The sequence below is a fragment of the Protopterus annectens genome, chromosome 3.part0 (assembly GCF_019279795.1).
Source record: "Protopterus annectens isolate FY-2018-M chromosome 3.part0, PAN1.0, whole genome shotgun sequence".
Classification (NCBI taxonomy): Eukaryota; Metazoa; Chordata; order Ceratodontiformes; family Protopteridae; genus Protopterus; species Protopterus annectens.
Genome location: NC_056731.1, coordinates 1,934,007,860 through 1,934,031,761, shown reverse-complemented (window position 1 = coordinate 1,934,031,761; position 23,902 = coordinate 1,934,007,860). Strand labels below are relative to the sequence as shown.

General features: G+C 42.6%; 1 protein-coding gene across 2 annotated transcripts in view; it reads left to right on the top strand.

Moving 5' to 3' along the window:
* Positions 1 to 23,902, top strand: part of LOC122797194 (SREBF chaperone) — a 2,019,897-nt gene that overhangs the window by 1,604,621 nt on the left and 391,374 nt on the right. For both annotated transcript variants that reach the window (XM_044066018.1, XM_044066017.1), the window contains exon 19: positions 1,724 to 1,803. In XM_044066018.1, the coding sequence (XP_043921953.1) occupies positions 1,724 to 1,803 (80 nt within the window). The remainder of the gene's footprint in view (positions 1 to 1,723; positions 1,804 to 23,902) is intronic.

Genomic DNA, 23,902 nt, shown 5'->3' with positions numbered 1-23,902 from the left:
CTTCGAGGTTTTTACCTCGGAGATCTTCTTTGTTTGAGTATGTTTTTGTTGAGGACCTCCACATATGTGGGTGTGTGCTGTGTAGGTGTGGGTGGTGTTTGAGGTGTAGTGATTGTGTTGACAGCCTTCTCAGTGCCAGATATATACTGGCTTGTGAGGGAGAGCATGGACTCTAGGTTCCTAATGTAATTGCATCTCTCATAAATTGTGTTCCTAGGTGGTAGTAGTAGGTGGTTGTCTGTGTACATAAGGCAGTTGCTACACTGTCTCAGGATGCCCATATCAACCAGACTGGCAGGCGAAACTGTAGAAAATTGTCCATCCATATTTTTCAGAATCTGAGACAGAAGGCCAGCGAGAGCTAAGGGGTAAGCCTAAAGCCCACTCATTACAGCTGAGTGACGTCTCCAGGCGTTTCTGCAGTTACACCCTACTGCTCCTCTAGGTGTCAAATATTGCCTGTTCATATTTGCATTAATAATTCCAAAACCATGTCACATACAAGGTATCGGAAAATTTTATCTTGAAGCATACATGATAACAAACACAATTGTCTTGTATATGACCTCTGTCAATGGGTATTTGTTAAAAATGTAAGGTGATAACTTAAACTTTTAAATGCTGAAGCCACGCCCACTAGGAGTTAATGGTACACATTCAAAAGAGCTCTACTGGAGGGAATGAGTTAAACCAAAACTAAGAGGCTTAGAAAAACACTTACAGTTTAAACAGGCTATAAACAAGCAGTAACAAATGCAACAGAAAAGATGCAATTGAACACTTTAGAGAACAAACCGCAGCAAGTAGCAGAAAAAGCAAGATGAAGTAATGCAGCAGTTTTTGGTTAGTAAAGTGGAAAGCGAGAGAGGAGGAACAGAAGAAAATTCAAGGTTAAACTAAGGGGTTTGACCTTCCCAAATGAGCTCTATTAGGTAGAATGAGCTAATGAGATGGGACTGGGAGGAGTGTCCCTTATCAAATCTACAGTAGGGGCGGGCAGCAGCAAAAGCCACAGACTATAAGAACATAGCACCAGTTGGGTGGGAGAAAACAACAATTCAACCAGAGATCAGTAAATATATAAATAGAGACACAGAAAAGTAAATAATTTAGTCAAACAAATAAAAACAGTCCAGTAAACTAGTGCAGAACTGTTACACAAATAAATAAAAAAACAATGAATACTGATAAGCAAATAAATATTAGCTCATTGTTCCTGAGTAGATCCTAGAATATAAGGTGTAACTGAGAGTGCAGAGGAAGTGACATATCATTAGTTGAGTCCTATTCAGAAGATTGACTCAATGGAAAGTCGAATGTCATATGGTCAAGACCATATGATCGACTTTCCGAAGCCTTTGAATGGAGATTGCAGTACAGTGAGGATAGGGGAATTTATCCTTTTCCCCACTGTAGTGCAAACTCAGATTTGGTATGTATAATATGCAGGGGGGTTTGGGGGCACAACCCCCCACATGGGGGGGTGCAGGGGGGCTTGCCCTCCTGCAAAAACATAGATTTTTGTTTTCCATAGTTGACTTTTCGGAAAGTCGATCATATGGTCTCGACCATATGAAGTTTAACTTTCTGTTGTTGATCTTCTGAATGGGATCCTGTTAGCTACACTGTTTTCACATGTTGTTATATTCTTTTTCATTTACAGTAAAGTGATAAAATGCAAGCCATAAGCCACTTTCTAATATTGTGGATATTTATTTTAAAGAATTGTTGCTGCAAGATTAAATGGATCCTTAGATTTCTTCTCCCTGGACAAAGACAAGCCTACACAGCCACAGAACAGAGGTAAGAAAATATAGCTATTGCCACATCTTCCTTGACTTGAGAATGTGATTGGGCATCTGTGAGTTCACGTTGTAGTTAGTGTTCCCTGTCTGATGATATTGATGCTAGAATTTTTGTGGATTAGGGTTTGTGTTAGTAACAGACAGATATTAGCCATAAGGATTAAGAGTTTAGGGCAGAAGCTGCATTGAGAAATTTAATGTGCATTGTTCCTCATTAAAAAAAAAAAAGAAAGAAAGAAAGAAATGCTGAGAAGGGAATATACCCTGATCTCTGTGGAATGTTAATAGGATGAGATAAGCACATGTACTTGAGATGTAGATAACGACATGTAATTAGGCTGTGTGGATCTGGAGTTAAGGAAAAAAATGAGAAAATGGACTTTGGAAGCTTGCATAATGAGGTGGAAGATGTTACTCATCTTAAATACATAATTAGGTTAATCCCTAAAACAGTAGTTTTCAGAGTTACATAGCATACATTGGGATCATTGAAGAGAGTCAATTTATTATCTAATGTTGTCACTGTTATTCTTCTTCAAACTATGGGTTTTGGATCCTAGCCTCAGATCTGACTTTGCCACTTTCCAAGCTGAGGATTCAAAGTTCAAGCTCCTCCCATTCTACCCATAATGCCTCATTCCCCCAGTCTTCCTCAGATCTCGTTTGGCGCTCATAGGATATACTTGATGTTTTTGTAGCTCTAGAGTTCTTCCAGTTTTTTGGAAAGTTTTTCTTCTCCAGTGAATAGAATTTCTTCTATTTAACTTCTTCCTATCACCTTCTCTCCTACCCAGTCACATCTAACTGTTTTCTCCATCCTTTCCTTTTATTGTTAACCAGGTTTTCTGTCCGATTTAGCTTTCCCGCCTTTCCTTTTTGTTTCTTATGTTTAAAAAAAAAGAGAGAGAGAGTTTATTTTCCTCTTCTCTCTCTTTCTTTCCACTCTGTTGTTTTGGATTCCAAGTCCGATTCTAAATCGGACAGACCTTTAGGTTTCAAAAAATGCACTTCCTGTGGGCACAAGATCCCATTGTCTGATGCCCACAGGGAGTGTGTTTATTGTCTAGGGCCCTCTCACTTGGACAGCTCTAGCCCCATTTGTTCAGCCTTTGGTCTACATGCCGTAGCGGGTTGACGGACAAGCTTATTCTAAAGGGCTTGCTTCCTTCTACCTCCTCTCCTGCTGTCTCATCCACTTCAGGGGCTCAACTCCCCCCACAGGAAAAACAGGAGACCCATGAAGCCAGGAAATATTCCCTGGACTGGTGTTCTTCTACTATTATGTCGGAGCCGATGAAGAAAGTGCCAAAAACTTTGGATCCGACTTCCTCGATGCCAACTCTGTCGTCCTCACCTTGTTCTCCTCCTCTTTGGGCTCCACTAGCCACTTCATAGCCGAATACTTCAGAGTAGAGGTCTCACTACAAGGAGATCTCCCCTAGGAAGACATCTAGACTGGCCTCAACCACTTCTTCCACCAGGTCTTCCCGTAGTCTATCCGAGAATGACATGGATAGACTAATGAGGCAGTTTTCTTCAGTCACAGATCTAGATGGAGATTTTCCCAGCTCTGTCCCCCACCAGATCTGTGAACAGAATCTCCCTGTTCTATCATGTTGCTCCTTCTACAATTTGACCTTCTGTTTCTGATTCTGCTTGAGCTTTGGCTCAAAAGCCAAGATGTCAGAGCCGGTAGTGGGGATCACTTAGTCTCCTACAGCTTCCCTGATGCTGTCTGCCCCGACCCAGTCAGCAGATAGCTTGTCTCAGAACTGGAGCCTCAACATTGAGTCTAGGGGGTTTACGTTGACTCTGAAGTTTTCAGAGCCTTCGCTTCCCCTCGGAGCCTCGGCTTTCGATAGCTCAGCTCTGACTTCCCCTTCAGAGCAGAGGGCTCTGGGTGAATCGGGAACATCCGTTCTATTGGCTTCAGCTCCGGAGGGATGACCGTCGGGCACTCCAAGTCCCTCTGTGTTCACAGTGGTGGAGGGAGTTCTCTCTCACCCCAGGAGAGCCTTGGTTCTTCCTTCCATGGCACCACTAACCACCCCCACAGATCCTGTATCTGAGGTCTCTCGTCTACAAGGAGGACACCTGGTCATGGAAAGCCTCCAGCCCATCCCTTCAGTGGAACCCCAGTTTTGTTGTGACACCTCCACGGAGCATCCCACTAAGAAGGTTCCTCAGAAGAGACTACTGACACTGATTTCGAGGAAGGGTAGGAGTCCCCAAGGTCTCCACCCGAGATGTCTCCTTTGCGGACATTTTAGAGATAATCCACCAAAGAGGTGGTTGGTCTGCCTAAAACCCAACCCCAGAGGAAACAGTGCTGTTGGAGGCTTTCGGGTCCGGCCCTTCTACATCCTGGATGACCCTTCTGCGGATGTGCTGATTGAACTAGTATCCACCAGGGCGTGGAAAGAACCAGACACTGTAGAGCGCATCCCAACAAGATTCTGAGTGCACCTACTGACAAACAACATTGGATTAAAGGGATCCCATTAGATGTCATGGTGGTTGCGGCAGCCACTAAGAAGGAACTGCCTCAGGAAAGCTCCTCTGTCCATCTCCCTTACAGGGAGCCTAGGGCTATGGACAGATTCAGTAAGAGAGTTTACTCTTCATCCACTATCACCTTATGAGCATTAAGCTACCTATCCTATTTTGCTAGACTGCAGAGTGACCTTGTCAAAGAACTCCCTGATTCTACCCCAGAGTTCATGTCTGCCAAGGATCACAAGACTTTTTCTTCCAGGATGGCCACTCTACTTTCCATATGTAATGCGTCCATGAGGTTGATCTCCCATGCTGCAGAGTGCACCTCTAGGGCAGCCGGTTCAGGCATTGCCATCAGATGCCATGCCTGGATGCAGCTGTTTGACTTTGTGGAATCTTCCAAGGCATCTTCATCAATGCCCCCTTCGGTGGATCACCCAGTTTGGTCCACCAGTCAGGGAACACACTCTCCCGGAGTGAGAAAGATGGGAAGACCTTGTCTGCCATCGGAATCCATTTTTCTACCCCACAAAGGACATTCTCCAGGAACCAACATGGGGGGATAAATTGTGGTTCAAGAAATCTCAAGGTCCTTTCCAGGAATCTCAGGGAGACTTTTCCCACAGAAGCATAGGGGGTAACAGCAACAATGGAAGACACTGTCCCTGGAGCAGAAGGGGTCTACAGAATACTGGGTCTCGAAATTCCTTCTCAGATAGACCCTTCCAGCGCAGCTGAGTGGCGGCCCAATTGCTCTCCTTGGGAGGCAGTCATCACGAATGATTAGTGGGTGCTAAGGTTTGTATACAGAGGATACTTTCTTCCCTTTTTGGAAAACCCCAAACCAAAGTCTCTTCTCTCCAATGTCCCACCCAATCAGAGGGAGAAGGTAGCTCAAGAAATTGCAAAGCTGTTACAAAAGAGAGTCATCCAGGAGGTCCCTCTGACCAAATAGGATTGGGCATTTACTCAGGATTCTTTTTAGTACCAAAAAGACGGGATCTATGTCCAATCCTGGACTTGACATTCCTGAACAAATTGGTAAAAAATTCAGGATAGTTCTGGTCCAGTCCACTCTACCTCTTCTGAGAATGAAAGATTGGATGTGCTGTACAGACCTGAAGGATGCATGCTACCACATCAAAATGGACAGGCGCTCCAGATGGTATCTGTGTTTCAGGCTGGGAGCCAGCCACTACCAATTCAGATCACTTCCATTCAGTCTCACCACAGCCTGCCCTTGATGTTCACCAAATGCATAGTGGTTGTCGCAGCCCATCTCAGGCTGCATGGATTCCATGTGTTTTCATATCTGGATGACTGGCTCCTAACTGCACCAACCAGGTATCTGCTTGTTCAAGGCAGAGATTATTTGCTACAGCTAACTCCCTCTATAGGTAAAATGATCAATGCTCATTTCAAACCACAGACTTCATCGGGGCATGCTTTAACACAATTTCATGTAGGGCCTACCTTTCTCTAAACAGGATCACAACTTTTCAATCTCATATCAAACAGATTCTAGCTATCCCTACTCCCATGATGAATCTAGTACTCAGAGCTTTGGGATCCATGGCAGCCACAATGACCCTGTTACCCACAGCCCTCCTACACATGAGGGTCTTGCAATGGTCTCTAGCATTTCAATGGTCACTACACAGGCACCCCTTAAACATTCAGATCAAACTTTCACAAGTATGCAGGGACTCCCTTCTTTGGTGGCTTCATTCCCCAGAGGTCATGCAGGGACAACCTTTGTTCTTCCCCCTCGCAAATCCATGCTGACCACGGATGCTTTCCAGGGGGGGGGGGTTGCATTTTCTGGGGCAGACGGTCCAAAGCACGTGGACTCCCCAAGAGACCGAATTTGCATGTCAGCGTCTTGGAGATGAGAGCGGTCCTTCTAGCACTGCAAGCTCTACACATTTTTCTTCCTCTGGGAACAATTGCAGTACAGTCAGATAATATGTCAGTGGTCTGGTACATCAACAAATGGGGGAGCCAGATCTTACCTGTTATCTCGAGAAGCAATGAGGGTGTGGCAATGGGTGATCTGTAACAACCATTTTCTTACAGCAACGCACATTCCGGGGGATTCCAACATCCAGGCAGACAGGCTTAACTGAGTTCTTCTGATGCCTCACAAATGGTCCCTGAATCAATCAGTGGCAAACATGATTTTCCACAAATGGAGTCAACCCTGCTGCAATCTGTTTTCATCCCCCTTCAATAACAGATGCAGCAGATGTTCATAGTGTTTCACTGTTGCAGTCATTACAATTGAGTTATCATGCTGGCAGGCTACCCGCAGTCAGCCTGAATTCCAAAGTCTAGATCCGGCGTCGGTTGCTGTCACCTCCTCCCTGACGTCAGTGCATCAGGGGTATAAAAGATGCAGCCGACGCCATTTTCTTCAGTCTTTCTTGCCGCGTGGTGCCCAAAGCAAAAGCAGTTCGCAAGTGCCGGTTGGCCGACTCCTGAGATTTTCGTGTTCGAATTTCAGATCCGAAGTCTTCATTAAAAGCTAAGTACCCCGTTGGGGAAACTTTTTTCCAGACCGATGTCAGAAAAAGTTAATAATTGTATTTCTTGTGGGAAGCAAATACCTCATAAGGACTTCCATTCTTACTGTATTCCTTGCCTAGTCCCTGATCACGACGTTGCTAATTGTCGGTTTTGTGCTAGATTTAACCAACGCACTATTAAGCGTCGGTACGATTTTGCAGTTCACTATTTTGGCAGAAGATTTAATTACAAGATGTCGTCAGATAACCATCTGACTACCGCAGTTCAAAAGAAACGCAAAGAAAAAGAAAAGGACAGGCATCCGAGGTCCAAAACTGACGACGAGGCTTCTTCTAAGCCAGTCGCTGGTTCGCCGGTTCTCAGTGAGGCGCTTTCGCAGTCCCTGACGACTGCTACTTTAGAGCCACAGGCCGCTTCTGACTCCCACGTGGAGCCGACTAGGCTGCTGGAAACTCAAGGTATTGGAACCTCGAAAACTACACAGTTATATGTTAAAATGACTTCAGCTTCAAAGGCAAAGACTAAAGCTCCTCTAATGACAAAGAAACAAATACAACAGCCCCATGGGCAGGCCTCCATGCTTAAAAAACAGATGCTCAAAATGGCCAAAGACCTAATTACTTTGATCAGAGGTTCCCATCCCCCTCCTGATAAGAGGCCTAGGCAAGAGACAGAATATGAATCTTCAGATCAGGTTTCCATTTCTTCTGATTCCTCTTCTGTTCAGGAATACTCTGTTCCTCCGTATGAGGATTCTGATGCTGAAGAATCTATCCCTTCAGCCTCTCCTCCTGAGGATTATTCCTTTGGGGAAACTCTGCATTCCATGAGGGAGCATTTCCACTGGGAGAGCCAAGATTATTCATAATCTAAGAAAAGGCTCAGAGACTTCCTTTTACTACCTCAGCACAGGCCCCTTGCTATTCCAACTGTGTTAGCCATTGTAGATGATGTATTTTCAGAGTCCAGTCTGACTCCTGACTCTTTACCTCCAGCTCCTGTTAAGCCAGACAGGTACTACAGGGTTCCTGATTCACATAAATTTATTTTTAAGAACCCAGCTGCTGACCCAGAAACTGTCTCTCAGGGTCCCAGAGGGGTCAAGGCTTCCACTGCAAAAAATCCTACCCCCTCTGACAGAGATTCTAGGGCACTGGGCAGATGGGGAAAAAAGATTTACATTTCTGCTACCTTGGCTATAAGGGCTTTACATTGTCAGTTTCATATGCTTAAATATCAACAATATGTTATGTCACTGCTTAAACAGAAAATGTTGATAAATTCTGAATGTGCAGAAAACAAAGAAATGCAGGATTTATTGCATGCAGCTGAACAAGTGGGAAAGCATACTTTGCAATGTGGGTTTGATTCTCTGGAAGCCTCCTGCAGGGCCGCTGTTACGGGTTCTGTCATTAGGAGGCATGCTTGGTTAAAGGAACAGAATCTGCCTATCATGTTAAAGCAAAATTATTAGATGCTCCATTACAGCATGATACTTTGTTTGGTGTTAAAGCAGAAGAGGTGTTGAAGAAAATGGAGGACAAAGCTAAATCTATGCAAACAGTCAAGGATTTCTTACAGGTACAGCCTCCAAGATTTAGCAGGCACTGGCCTACAAAGAATTGGTCCTTTCCAGTGTCAGACAGGCCACAAAGAGGCAGATCCCAGCCCCAAGGCTAATGCAGGTCTAAACAATGGGGTACTTCTACCTCCAAAAGCGGAGAAGACAAATCACAGCCATACAGGAAACAGTCCCAATGACTTCCCCCTGCCTGTGCCAAGCACTAATCTTCTGACAGCACCTTTGGGGGGGGTAAACTTGCAATTTTTTCTCAAAATTGGCACGTAATAAACCTGGGACAAATGGGTCTTGGATATAGTGTCACAAGGCTACAGGTTTCACTTTCACACCCTGCCAAGGGCAAATGGTTTGCCAGACCTGCCAAAAAACCAATGCGCAGAGGCACAAAAACAAGTGTCATAACTCATGGACATGAGGGCCATTCAGCAAGTACCATAGCAAGAGCAGGGACAAGGATTTTACTCAAGACTGTTCTTGGTGCCCAGAAAGGACAAAGCCTGGAGACCAGTACTAGACCTATCTATTCTAAACACATATCTGGATATTCCAAGATTAAAAGTGTTGACTCTGCAGCAGCTTCTGCCCATGCTGGGCAAGACAGCTTGGCTGGTGACTTTAGACCTAAAAGAGGCATACCTGCATGTCCCAATCAGACAATCATGCAGAAGATACCTCAGATTCATAGCTGGCTCAATGCACTACCAATTCTCTGCACTGCCCTTTGGTTTATCTACTGCGCCCAGGATCTTCACAAAATGCCTGGCTCCAGTAATTGCATTTTGCAGACAAAGAGGAATGCAAATATATCCTTACTTGGACGACTGCCCTATTCAAGCAGAGAACAAGGACATTCTACTACAGCATCTGGCATTTGTAAAAAGATTACTAACATGCCTAGGGTACACAGTAAACGAAAAGAAATCAAAGCTAGTACCCTCTCAAGAGATAATATTCCTGGGTGCAAGCTTAAATGCAAGTGCCCAGATGGCTTATCTCGTGCCAGACAAACAAAGGCAACTGACTACTTATTTCAAAATGTTGGCAACAAAGACCCAGTTATCTGCAAGAAAAATTCTGTAGGCTTTGGGCTTCATGGCATCCTGCATTCTGCTAATTCCGTATGCAAGACTGCATATGAAGAAACTTCAGTGATATCTAAAAAATGTTTGGACTCAACATTGCCACAGCCTGGAAACAATAATTATCCTCATTCCCTGCCTGCAACAGGAGTTTCGATGGTGGGCAAAGGCCTGTCACCACAACAAGGGACAGCCATTCGCTTTACCCACTGCCAGGCAGATATTAACAACAGATGCATCAGATTATGCCTGGGGGGCCCACATGGCAGGAAGATGTATTCAGGGCACATGGTCCGCAAGCCAAATGCATCTACATATCAACCAAAAAGAGATGCTAGCTGTTCAGAATGCCCTGACAGCCTTCAAGGATTTACTTCATCCAGGGCAACTACTGATAAAGACGGACAATACTACAGTCGTGGTACATAAACAAGCAGGGAGGCACTCATTCCTACCCCCTATGCAGACTAGCCATGACTTTGTGGGACACAGCATTGACTTACCAAGTACATCTGCAGGCACAATTCCTGCCAGGAAAGATAAGTACTCTGGCAGATGAACTAAGCAGAAACCTCATGGATCCCCACGAATGGAAATTGGACCCGCAAGTCTTCAGCATGATAGTAAGGAATTGGGGATGCCCGGACATAGATCTATTTGCCTCCCCTCACAACTGCCAACTACAGAAATTCTGCTCAAGGACTTATCACAAGCAAGCATGGAAAGTGGATGCTGTATCATTCAGATGGAAAAACCTAACAGTATATGCCTTTCCTCCACTGCCTCTTCTCCCCAAGGTACTCCTAAAAGTCAGACAAGAGAAGCCAAAAATGATACTGATTGCCACAGACTGACCCCGCCAGCACTGGTACCCAATCCTAAGGAACTTGTCTCAATACCCAGCTTGGACTTTACCTCAAATTCCTCACTTACTTTCCCAACACAACAATCAGATCCTGCACAGCCAACTCAAGACCTTAAATCTGGCAGCATGGCGGATAATGTAGTCATTCAAAACACACCTCTCTCTAAAGTGGTGATGGATGTTATTTTGGAGGCCAGGAGGCCTAGTACCAGCAAATCTTATGCAGAAAAATGGAAGAGATTCTGTGCTTGGAACCAGGCACAAGGGATTGACATAACTACCAAATATCCCTCAGATTTTGCAATATTTAACTGAGATGCTGGACAAAGGCCTATCTTTTTCATCAATTAAGATTTATGCCTCTGCCATTTTAGCTCATTACAATACAGAGCCATCTATTTTTCTCATCCTTTATTAAGACAGTACCTCAGAGGAGCCAAAAACTTAAGGCCTCCAAGGAGATCTCCAATACCTGCATGGGACCTCAATTATGCCTTGGAAAAACTCACCCTGCCTCCTTTTGAGCCAGCCGCTACAGCTGATATAAAATTTTTATCATGGAAAACAGCTCTGCTCTTAGCAATAACCTCTGCAAGACGAGTCTCAGAGCTACAGGCACTCATGGCTGTGGAACCTTTTTATCATTTTCCATCCGGATAGGGTTTCTCTGAGGTCAAACCCAACATTTATGCCTAAGGTAGTGTCCATTGTGGCCCTTAACCAAGCTATTTATTTGCCTACCTTTTACCCAAACCCACAGAATAAGGGGGAGAAACTTCTGCATTCTTTGGACATACACAGACAGCTGCACTTCTACTTGGTCAGAACTAAAGCTTTCAGAAAGACTGAGCAATTACTAGTGGCATATGCTGCAGGATCACAAGGAAAGGCTATCTCAAAGCAGACTATTTCAAAGTGGATAGGCCACTGCATTCGTTTCTGCTATTCACAACATGGCAAATCAGTGCCTAAGGGCATTAGGCCACATTCAACCAGAGCAGCAGCCACTTCAGCAGCCTTCCTCAGAGGATTACCAACCAAAGACATTTTAGAGGCTGCAACCTGGAGTTCAGTGCACACTTTTACAAAGCACTATCACTTACCACTCTACTCTAAATCCAGGGCAGGCTTTGCCACTGCAGTTCTGCAGGGTCTCATAGCCGCTCCTAATCCTATTTAGATCCAGCCTCCCAACCTTAGCTTTGGGATTCAACCCAATTGTAATGACTGCAACAATGAAACACGATGAACATAGTACAGTTGTGTACTTACCATAAATGTAGATGTTCGAGTGTATTCACTGTTGCAGTCCAGGTTACCCTCCTGCCATCCCCCTTATCTTTGCTGAAACTTATCTGTACTTCTCTATTCTATACAACCTATGTGGTGTATTTGCTTGTAGATGAAGGAAAAATTTACCTTGGTGCATGCATGCCTTATTGACATATTTTTAGCCTACCCTTTTGGGGGCACCTGACATCTGGGGCAAGAAAAACTGAAGAAAATGGTGACGGCTGCATCTTTTATACCCCTGGCACACTGACGTCAGGGAGGAGGCGACAGCAACCGACGCCAGACCTAGACTTTGGAATTCAGGCCGACTGCGGGTAGGCTGCCAGCAGGATAACCCAATTGTAATGACTGTAACAGTGAATACACTCAAACATCTACATTTATGGTAAGTACACAACTGTACTTTTCTTTGCTCTGATCTCTCCACAAGGTTAGTCTCCAAGGGACACTCTGGTTCATGTTTTGCCCTCCGGTCTGCTTTACACTACCCTCCAGATTTCTGTAGAAAGCATACAGGTTGAAGAGCAAAGTTATCCTTGTTGCCCCCCTCTGGCCTCAAGTCTAATTCACCTTTCTCTGGTCTCAACTAATTTGCCTGACGATGACTCTGGATCCACTTCTGGATCTACTGTCTCACCCGTCGGGGCATAACCACACGGATCTCCAAGGACTGAAATTAATTTATTTATTTATTTATTGCAGTTGGTTTACCAGGATAGTCCATTGGGCCACAAGGAACCCGTTTTCAATGGAGTCCTGGGGAGAAAAGCTCCAAAAATACATTTTACATACCTACAAACATATATTCACACATACACTCAAAGGTTAACAATAAGGTAAAAAAGCAAAAATGTACAGCTAGATACAGTGTGCAAAAAATGTAATAATATTAATTTGTACAGACATATCCATTTATACATAGTAGTTAGGAAAAACTTAGTCACTAGAAAGTTAGAGGAGATTCAGTGAGATGATGAAGTGGTGGAAGAAGAGAATCATTGGACTTACCTAATAATTTCTGTAGAAATTTAGGTATAGTAAGATGTAGCAGAGTATGGAGGGCGATAGAGGAGAAGAATAGGTTATGTAGGGTGGGAGCAGGAGCATTCCCACTGAGATGCTAGGTATGTATAGAGAGATTTTTTGAAAGCAGAGTGATTAGAGGTGGTACGTATGAGTGAAGGAAGGGAGTTCCAGATGCGAGCTAGGGTGAAAGATAGAAGGTTTTTGCCTGGGGGATATGTCGGTTTATGGACTTTGAGTAGGTTTTGATTGTTTGATCTTAATACTCTATTGGGTAGATGCATATTAAATGCAGAAGAAAGGGAAGGACAGAGGGAGGGGTTGAGAATAAGCTTGTGGGCTAGAGTTAGCTGAGTGTAAGTGAGTTGATTGGGAAGTTCTAGCCATTTTAGTTTCTGGAGGGAAAAGCAGTGGTGAGTGGAAGATTTGTGGCTGGTGGCGAATTTTGCAATTTTGTTCTAACAACAGGAAAGTTGTTTTTTGAGAGAGGATTGAAGATTAGTTAGGAGTGGGGCGCCATAGAGGAGGGAGGGGATAAGGAAGGATGAAGCAAGTGTTATTTTGGTAGCAGAGGTAAGGTAGGCATTTTGTCTATAAAGCATACCAAGTTTTGGTGGGTTTTGATTTTTTTTGTAGGTGGGAGGTAAATTTAAGTTGGCTGTCAATTAGTACTCCAAGTAGCTTGGTCTCTGACACTAATTCTAGGGAAGAGTTATCTTGGCTAGTGATTGAAAATGTATTCATGTTGAGATGAGTAGCTTTAGAGGGAGTAAAATCATTAGCTTGGTCTTGGAGGCGTTAAGAGCTAGGTGATTCTTTAACATCCATTGTTCTGTTATAGAAAAGGCATCTTGAGTTAGTTTTTGAAGTGTAGAGATAGAGGTGGCTGAGCAGATGATGGTGGAATCATCTGCATATTGGATGATGTTTGAGAAAGGGATTGATTTGTGGAAGTCATTTATAAATATGTTGAAGAGAACAGGTCCTAGAATGGAGCCTTGTGGAACACCTGTAGGGGTATTAAGGAATGAGGAGGTAGTTTTTTTCCATTTTACTGCTTGTTTCCGGTTGGCTAGGTAACTAGAGAACCATTGCAAGGAAGAGGAAGAAAGATTAAGTTCTGAGAGTTTAGATATGAGCAGGCTATGTGAGATGGTATCAAAGGCTTTGGAGAGGTCTAATAATAAGGTAGAGACAATTAGGCCAGAATCACGAGCTCTATTTACTGTTTCAAGGAAGGAAAGGAGGGCTGTCATAGTACTGTGATTAGGTCTAAAGCCATGCTGTGTAGGAGTTATAAGGTGATTTTCTAGGAGATGAGGGAGGAGTTGAAGGTGGACACATTTTTCTAGGATTTTGGAAATGGGGGACAGGATGGCTATGGGACAGAAGTTGTTGACGGTGTTATTGTTGCCCCCTTTGTGGAGTGGAATGATGTGTGCTTGTTTCCAGATTTGGGGAACTGTGCATTCTTTTAGGGAACAGTTAATTAGGATGCTGATGGGATATGCGAGTGTATCAGCAGCTATACTAAGAAAGTAGGAAGGTATATTGTCAGGGGCATTGGTACAAGGTTTCAATTTCTTAAGCAGCTTCTTTATAGAGGATGTAGGCATGGGATTGAATGAGAGGGAAGTGGAGTTTGGGGAGGGAGAGTTGGAGGGTGGAGGTGTTTGGAGTAAAGGTTGTGTAGTAGAAGTGGTAGAGGAGTTAGAAGATGGGGAACAGGGAGTAGAAGTGGTGAAGGATAGAGTGTGAGTAGGGGGGGTGTTAGAGAGCATAGTGGAGTTGGGGAATGAAGATGTCAGTTTTGCAATAGAATCAATAAAAAATGAGTTAAATTGGGTGGCTAGGTCTAGTTCAGAGGCATTAGAATCAGGGGTGTGAGTGTCTGGTGTACTAGGATGAAGCAGAGTGGAGATCCCTTTCCAGAATTTTTGAGGGTTGTTTTTATTTTGGTTTTGGAGTGTATAAAAATAGTTTTGTCGATCAGAGGTGATGAGTTTCTTTACTTTATTTCGAAGCATTTTATATTCATTAAGGAGTAGACTTGTTTTAAGCTTCTGGTAGCATGACCAGACTATTTCTATGTGTCATGGCAGCAAGAGTGTGATTAGAGAGCCAAGGGGCAGATTTTGTCTTTATTCTCTTTGTCCTTAGGGGAGCTTGAGAGTCAAGTAATGTCAAGAAAGTTGTATTAAAGTGTGACACTGCTGTGTCTAGTGGAAGGGTTTTTAGGCAGTTCCAATTAACTGCTTGTAAGGAGTTTACAAAGGTAGTTGGGTTGAAATGTTTTTGGTCACGGATAGTTATATAGTTGTGAGTTTGTTGAAAGACAGTGGGAAGTCGGTTGGTGAAAATGGGGGAGTGATCACTAAGGGAGTCTGGAAGGGTACCACTGTTGGAGAAATAGTGAGGGTGGGAGACAAGGATCCAGTCCAGTATACTTCCACTGGAGAGGTTTTTAGTAGGGCGAGTTACTGAATTGATTAGTTGAGAGAAATTGTATAGGTTAATATTTGAGGAGTTTGTTGGAGATTGGATGCAGGCCCAGTTGATGTTTACATCTCCCATGATTATGGTTTCGTTGGTAATGTTATTAGACATCCAAGAGAGGATATGTTCAAGTGTGGAGATATTGTCCCCTGGGGGTATATAAATGGAAGCTAGACAGATGTGTTTGTGATTATTGATTTGTAGTAGAGTAAGGAGAAGTTCAGCATTGTTGAAGTGTGGAATAGGTTTATTGTAGGAGTGACTGCTAGGGTGGATGAATATATGAGGGCAACCCCACCACCCTTTGAGGGGCCTGTCTTTCCTGATGATGGAGTAGTTTGGGGGAACAATTTCAGGGTCTTTTATATGTGGTTTTAACCAGGTTTCAGATATAGATAGGATATCAGGTTTATTGTGTATGAGCCAGGCATGGAGGTTTGGGACTTTGTTTACAATGCTTTGGGAATTTAAAAAAGTAAAAAGTAAGGATTTCTTTGTGTTTATTGTAGGGGAGGGGCCTGGGTTTGGGTGGATATCACCAGACAAGAGAGTGGTAATATGATATAGTATGGAACAGTTTATGTGGGCGGATAGTAAGGTAAAAATGGTGGCTTTTGTTGTAGATTGGAGGGATTTGCTAGTAGTTATGAAGATGGGGAGTGTATGGTAAGAGAAGACTTTATTTTGGAATAAAAGGAGATAGTTAGAAGGATATAGATAGGGGGAAATAATAGAGTATGAATGAGGGAGAGGTAAGTTTTGATAATTAGTGATGTGAAAGTGTTGCAAGTGTATTGAAGAAGTGGGTTCGGAGAGATGGTTGTAATTGAGTGAAGAGGCGAGAAAGAAAAGAGAAAGAGATATGAGATAGAGTTTTAAAGACATGTTTGGAGGAAGGAGACAGAATAAATGGATGTGAGTAGAGGTAGATGGTGTATAAAGGAAACTAATTATAGAGTAGCAGGTAGTTTACTGATGTAGTTATAGAAGATGTAGTTATAGATATGTGGAGAGTAGTACTATATGAGAATATATATAGAAGAGGAGTGTTTAGGCCAGGAAAATAGATGATGGGGGTTTGTAAGAGGGCTAGTTTTAAGGAAAAATGGGGCGTGTCCAGATGTTTGACACTGATTGGGGTAGAGTAATAGTGGGTGTGGTGTATGGAGGTATAAAGGTAGATGTACTGGGGGCGGGTGGGATTTGGGGGCAGGGTAGGGGAGCGGAGTGAGCCCGCAGGGCGAACGGAGCGGGTAGAGCCCAGTAGAGAAGCGAAAAACTATCAGTAGAGCAGTGCACAAGAGGGGTAAGTAGTATATGGGTAAGTGGAGAGGGCCTAGATATGGAGGGGAAGTGGGCTAAACGTATCAGGGGGAGAGAGTGAGGGACTGAGATGAGAGAATTAAGAGTCAGAGAGAGAGAATGTCAAGCTCAAAATGGAGTCTAATGTCAAGGGGAGGGGATGTCCTCTAGTGGATAGGAGCTATCTACTCACCAGGGAAAAAGGGACTAAGTAAAAAATGGGTTAAGGGGAAAAACAGTGCTGGGAAAAGGAGTGAGGAGTGGAGGGTGAGGAGTAGAGTTGGGGGGGGGTTAGGCTGCTGGCGCTCCAGACAGGGAGAGTATGACTTCTGCTAGTAGGATTACAGTAGTTATCAGGCTTATTAAATACACATACTTTCTTGTGATCTTTAGGGAGCCTCTCAGGAGCGGTTTCCTCAAGGAAAGTTGAAACAGCACAGGGTAGTTATTGCTAGGGCAATAGGGAGTACAGCCTTGGTTAGGTCCAGTATCCACCCAGGCAAAGACACAGGGGGAGATTCAGGGCAAGAGAGCTGGAGGACAGGAAAAGGTAGAAGTCTGTTAGTTACAGAGAAAAACACTTATCTACTACTGTTTTAAATACAGAGGTATGACTAAACAGGTAAATTACACTGTTATTTACAGGAAACAACATGAACATCTATCATGCACTTTGCAAATTAACAATGTTCAGTATGCAGCAAATATAACTATAGCATTAAACAAACATGTACAGGAGGAGCCAGAAAGTATTAGAATTATAAACAGTTAAGGTTGACAACTGTGTGCTTCACACTGCGTTTTACCTCTCACATGTGGGGTAGCACATAGCTAATAAAGGCTATCACCGGTAGACATAAATTCCCAAGTATTAATAAGTACTCATAAAGCAGTGTCTCGTGTAATCAGGGAACTAGCTAGAGTCAGATAGGAAAATTAATCACATGGTTTCTCCAATTCCAGTGATGGCAAGACATTCCAGGCTTTTTTCCCCAGTCTGAAAAATATTGATCTCCACTCATAAGTTCTCTGCTAGAAAAATCTACAAGAGCAAATGGAAAAGATTTTCCTTATGCGCCCAGCAAGAACAGATAGATCCTTTTCTTTTACTCCCCCCATTCCGAAGGTTTTGGATTATTTGGTTTCCCTCTTCCAAAGTGGAGCCAGCTGTTCCACTTTGAAAGTCCAGCTAGCAGCTATTTCCAGTTTCCATAGTGGTAAAAATTACGAGAAAATTCTAGCCTAGCTCGACTTTTTACTGAGTGACCCCTCAAACCTCTTGTATTAGAAGCACATGGGATATATGCAAATGACCCTTATGAACATCAGGTGTTTCAGCTATATGGCGATTCTGAACACCCGTTACTTTTTTCTTTTTAGGTCGTTTAATGGACAAATTCAGCCCAGTAAAGTCAAACCCCACTAACTGTGGCCATGCATGTTTCGACCTTGTTATGGCCTCATCAGCACAGCACTAATGGACTGTTTGGCTAAGCATTAGAAACACAGGGCTGTTATACCCAGCTGACGTTCATTGCCATTAGGGTGTCTGCAAAATATCTTATCTAATAAAGTAATTTCTATACTGGAGAAAATTTGTCATCTATGGTTTCATCTAAATTTTGCAAAGCATTTCTGAGAGGTACCTTTTTACTTTGCCTCCCCCAATCAAGGACTCTTCTCCTTCGTCAGATCTGACCATGGTTTTACAAGCCTTAGTCTTTCCTCCTTTTGAACCCGCTGCTAAGGTAGATTTGAAATTTCTCTCATGGAAGACAATTTTTTCTGGTGGTTATCACCTCAGCAAGAAGAATTTCATAACTACAAGCCCTTTCCTCTAAACTTCCTTACCTAATCTTTTACAAAGATAGAGTTACTCTATGTACCAACCCAGCTTTTTTACCCAAAGTGGCTATGGAAAATAATAATCAATCTATCAACCTTCCTGTTTTCTTCCCCAACTTTCAAAACAAAGGAGAGTATACCCTCCATCTTCTGGATGTTCATAGGCAATTACGTTTTTACCTGGACAGAAGTAAGTCTTGCAGAAAATCAGAACAGTTGCTTGCATCTTTTTCTGATGTAAGGAAAGGGTGCGCCATCACCAAAAACTGCTCTTGCCATATAGTTGAAAGATTGTATTTCCTTTGTGTACTCTTCCAAGAACAAGCCATTACCAGGCAAAGTCAAGGCTCATTCTGCAAGGTCTGTGGCATCTTCTCAGGCCTTTTGGTCTAGAGTTTCTTTTGATGACATTTGTGCAGCTGGAACTTGGTCACATTCCCATACCTTTTTTGCACACTGCAAGTTGGACATTACCTCCAGGAATAGAACTGGAATTAGAATTTCTTTCAGTATCACACCCTACTTTTATTTAGTTACTATGTTTGTTCTCTAATCTGTATTGCTATTCACATTTGTTCTATTACTAGCATGTTTCTTTCAATGTATTAACTGTTATTATTGCTATTCTGTATTTGATAAGTTGTAGTTTTATTACTGCCTACATAGTATTAATTTCTCTCTGTACCTACATTGTCACTGTCAAATGTTGAATGTACATTTTGTCTTGGAGCTTTTCTCCCCAGGACTCCATTGAAAACGGGTTCTTTTTGGCCCAATGGACTATCCTGGTAAACCAACTGCAATAAATAAATAAATAAAATAAATAAATAAACTGCCTTTGGCTCTACAGTGCTGTGTAATATCCTTCCATGAAGGCCGCCCTAGGGTTAATGTAGCTGGGTACTCTGTCCCACAGGTTGAGGAAGAATGACAATGGCAACATCATTTAAAGAAGTTATGTTCTTACCATAACATTCCATCTGTGTGGTCACTACATTCTTTGTTAACCTTCCTGCCCTCCTTCCCCCTGTCCATGACTATGAAAGACCTGTTGGATGGCTTCATGGGAACCACAGTTCCTGGCTGAGCTCCTGATCTTTGTTTGACCTTGTATTCCCTAGTATTTATAATGCCATCATTATTTCTGTAAGATTGATTGTATAGGTTCAGGGTTGCTGCAAACTCAATCTGAGGTAGACTGGGGGAATGTGGCATTATGGCTAAGATAGGAGGAGCTCGCATTTTGAATCCTCAGCTTGGAAAGCGGCTGAGTCGAATCTGAGGGTTGGATCCAAAATGCAGAGGTTGAGGAAGAATGCAGTGAAAACACAGATGGAACGTTATGGTAAGAACATAACTTCTTTGTTTGTTTCATTGACCAGGAGTGCCCAAGTGGGCAAAGGCTCATTTACAATGGAGGCCTGGAGAGAAAAATTAAATAATAGATAGCCATCCTTAACCTTGTGGTGAATAAGCTATTAAATTTGCACACACTGCCAGCAAGTAATATGTAAGGGGATGGCCGGCCTGCAGTGTATACAGCAAATGTGCACTGCTACCTCAAATAATAGTACTTGCTACCGCCAAATAAGGTTTACGCTGACCAGCTGCAGAGTTACAGTCACTGACTCCCCAGAATCTTTCCCACCTTACTGACAGCCTAGTGCCTTCTAGTGCTATATTTCCAACAGTAATTGAAATGTTTTTTAAGATTATTTTTCTTGTGCACATGCACACATACGTTTTCCTGGAGGTGTTAATGATACTCCTCCTAAACCAACAACTTCTTCCTTGTCTTCATTGTAACATGCTGCAAGCAGCCAGACCAGTCTGCCCCACCAAGATCCCAGTACTGTTTACCTTTAAAATAAGCCAAGTGTTGAATATTTGTGTGGTATTTATAACTTCAGGGGACCACTCTTCAAAATGCAGATGCCTGTGGCCAAGGTAAATGACCAGGTGTACACACTTACCCTTACCAGCCACAAGCCTTTGCCATTAAATTAACACTTATTACTTCAAACAAATAAAAAGTAATGCACTTTTTGTAATTAAATGTACAAGCAGCTGTGTGCTTGCAAAAAGGGTTTTAACTGAATTATGTAGAATAATTAAAATCATTAGCTTATCAGGTGCTATCATTACCAATAGTACCTAAAGATTTCACTGAATTCTGTTCACCTCTGATTTGTAAGTTTGATCATCATTTCTTCAGTTTCACAGGAAAGGAATTCATGGCTTTTGCATGCTGAGCTTCTGTTCCAGAGCTACAGTTCACTGTGCAGCCTTTAAAAGCAAGGCAAAACTGTTGTCAGTAGTTGTCTCTGTTTAGTATAGTCTTGTGTTTTGCATTTCCTGTTTGAATTTAATGTTAAATATTAAATTTCAGCCACGTAACACTAGAAGTTGTAGTCCACATAAGGGAGTACATCCTTTGATCTGGAGTAATATTTCAAGGCAGTGAATTTTAAGCACTGCAGAAATGTGCTAATTTGAAAACCCACTTTCACTTTTTTAACAGCCGCACTGCATTTCCACGGAAAGCAGTTATGTATTTTGTAAAGTTCAGATTATTTTGCATTCTACACATTTTGCATGTTGCAAGATGTACTGAAAACAGTAGCCACATATGATCATTGTACTTTTAATTTTTGCAGCCTTCATTTGTGAGATACCTTGCCACGTTTCATTGTTGTGCTTTCTGCTGTGGCCTTGTCTGACTCCTTCCCACTCAGATGCTAGTACATCAGCAGTATGAGAGGAATGTCAGACGACACTATTATCTTTCTTGCCACAGCATTAGTACACTTGTATAAACCTTAAAGGAAGTCAGTCTATCAGTTGACTTGAATCCATAAGAAATATTACAGGGGAATTGCTTTTGCCCTTTTTGTAGCTGTGTTTACAGGTTTTCTAATTTCCGATAGTGACTTTGATTTGGAAGTAGTTGTTAAAATAAATAACAGTGGTAATTGAGGGGATGCAAATCCAACACAATGATTTCCTATATGTGGAACATTTTCTGCCTCACCCCAGTGCACAACATGGATGCATGTCCACATTGTAGCAGGCTCACCAAGACGATCAGAAGGAGAGTAAAATCTCTTGGGAGTTCACATCTCGAAAGAGAGTATGCATCTGGTAGTTTGTTTGTGTCTTTCGGCTTTTCCCGGTTAGGGGTCGCCACAGCGGAACTCCGGTCCACTAATGATTGGTAGTTGATTTTTACGTGCCGAGTTACCAGCCCTGATGCACAACCTTCAACGAAGGTATGCCCATTCACGCATGTCTCCATGCAGAAGACACTCTAGCTGAGAATAGAACCGGACAGCGTCTTACTGTGAGGCGACAATGCTACCGCAGCACCACCACCGCAGATAGAGTATGCATCTGGTAGTATTGTATTAAAATAATGTTGGCTAAAACTTCCAGGAGCTTTCCTCTGAAAGCAAGCATTTTAAACAGTGACTGGAGGAGAAGCAAAAGAAAACTGAAGACGGTCTGTTGGATGCGATTGGTTTCCATAGGTCCAGTGACACTAAACTGAATGAGGCACTTTCACGACCTTCAGCTTCAGTATCTAATTTTACCCAAGGCCTCTAATTTGACTTTTTCACAGACTGCCACCCATGCAAATGTTAACATGTCCTTTTTGGACCAAACATATTGAGAAGCTGTCTGTTTCTGAGGTCATTATGAGGGCCTTTGCTGCTGGCACTTGGCTTATTAGTAAGGAGTGAGAGTGGTATTTCCTCAATTTCTGTTTATAAAGATGTTCCCAGGACCATATGGAGGTGGTGGTCACGTGCCCATTAACTGAGGCCTCCATCATAGTTTCTTCAGAGAAACTGAGTCCTGATGCACTGAGGGCAAAACTGGTGACCACTAGCTGGTGTCATACTATTGGCCTCATCCATTTCCCAGACTTCTTTACAGAAGATGTTCTAGTTGGCTGAGTGCTTTCATGTCTTTCCTTATGTCCAATCAGTCAGCTATGGAAATTATTGAGGTATTGGGGGTCCCCTCTAAAAGGAGGAGGGTGGAACCCTCCCCTCTTGAAGGATTGTGATTCCTGAGACAGAGTCAGATGAGATGGCCTAAGTTTTGTTTCTGACACTGAGTATTTATCCTATCCTTGCTTAACTTCCAGAGGGTCTGTGTTTGGTATCACAAGATAAAAGAAAGAGTTCAATTGGGAGGCCATAGAATTCTCAGAGGTACAGCTTATATGTAATAAAACCTTTATGGGCCTGCCTTCACCTAGAGCATTAGGAGTTGTATTTGCCAGTGTATCATTTGAGCCAGATTCCTTAACCTCTGCTTTTAGGAAACTTGGTTGAATCCAAGAGTCCCACAAGTTCTTGTGCGAAAACTCTTTGGCTGATCAACATGTGGTGTCCCTGTCTTCCAGCAAAGAATCATTTTCGGCTTAATCCAGGAACCCTTTTCCCAGTGACAGAATAAAATCCTGAAATGATTTGGGTAAAAAGGCATATAGTTTTGCTGTTATACCTTTCAGATGCTTAAACTGCCAGACCCTCATGCTCAACTACCAAAAACTCCTGAGGTCCAAGAAGTGGGGGATAACTGACAAAGATCTTGAAACAGTTGATGCTTGAATTGTGTGATCATTTAGCCCAGGATACCAGGTATGCCAAGAAATGTGGTTATCAGACAGTGGATGCATCTCGCAGGGCATCATGAAGAGAGTCAGGTACTAGGAAGCCCATGCCATACAGTATGAAGGCAGAACTGGTTGATTAGCATCTGGAAAAGAATCTTATCATCAGACCCCTCCCTGAAGGTGTCTGTAAAAAATGTTAGGAAAAATATAAGACTATACAATCTTCTGATATTTGAGTTCCTTTTAATTTTTCAAATCTCTGAATTTGATCATGCAATTTCTTAACAGAATTATTTATTGTTGTATATAGTAGTCTTTAAAATCTTGTTATGAGCTCCAGGTGTCCTTGCTAGGGACATAGAAAATAGGCAAGAAGGGGCTGGAATTTATTGGAGAAAATTAGTGAACAAGGTGGAAGAAAATAAACATGGAGAGAAAGGTAATAAAATGTGATGAAGCAGAAGTTTGGACTACAGGATAAAGACTGCCTTCTGTAGCCAGGATTGATAACAAAGAATATGCAAAGCGAAAAGAATAGTAGAGTGCCAAGTGAAAGAGCAGCCCTGGTTGAGTGTTTAGTCATGTCTGGAACAGAAACTTTAAAAAAAAAATTGGAAACTTAGTAGAACATATAAAATGCTGCTTCATAACTGTAAGAATCAGAACAGGTTAGTAAAATTAGAATGATTGAATGAAAACTCAGTGGGAAGACCTCTTTATAGCTCTCAGGTATGCAACAAAGTTACGAAGGTTTAGGATTTAGGCATTTTATACCCTGAGCTAACTTCAAATATTTTTTCCTCAAGTGGAAAGCAATTCATGGTCTGATGGGAAAGAGGTAACCAGAAGAATGCTTTTGGGAATGCTGCTTTTCTGTAAAAAAAAAAAAAAAAAAAATTCCTAGCTTGTTTCCTGCCTTTCCTGTAACTTATCTAGTCTAGATACAGACTTGCTGTATCCAGGACT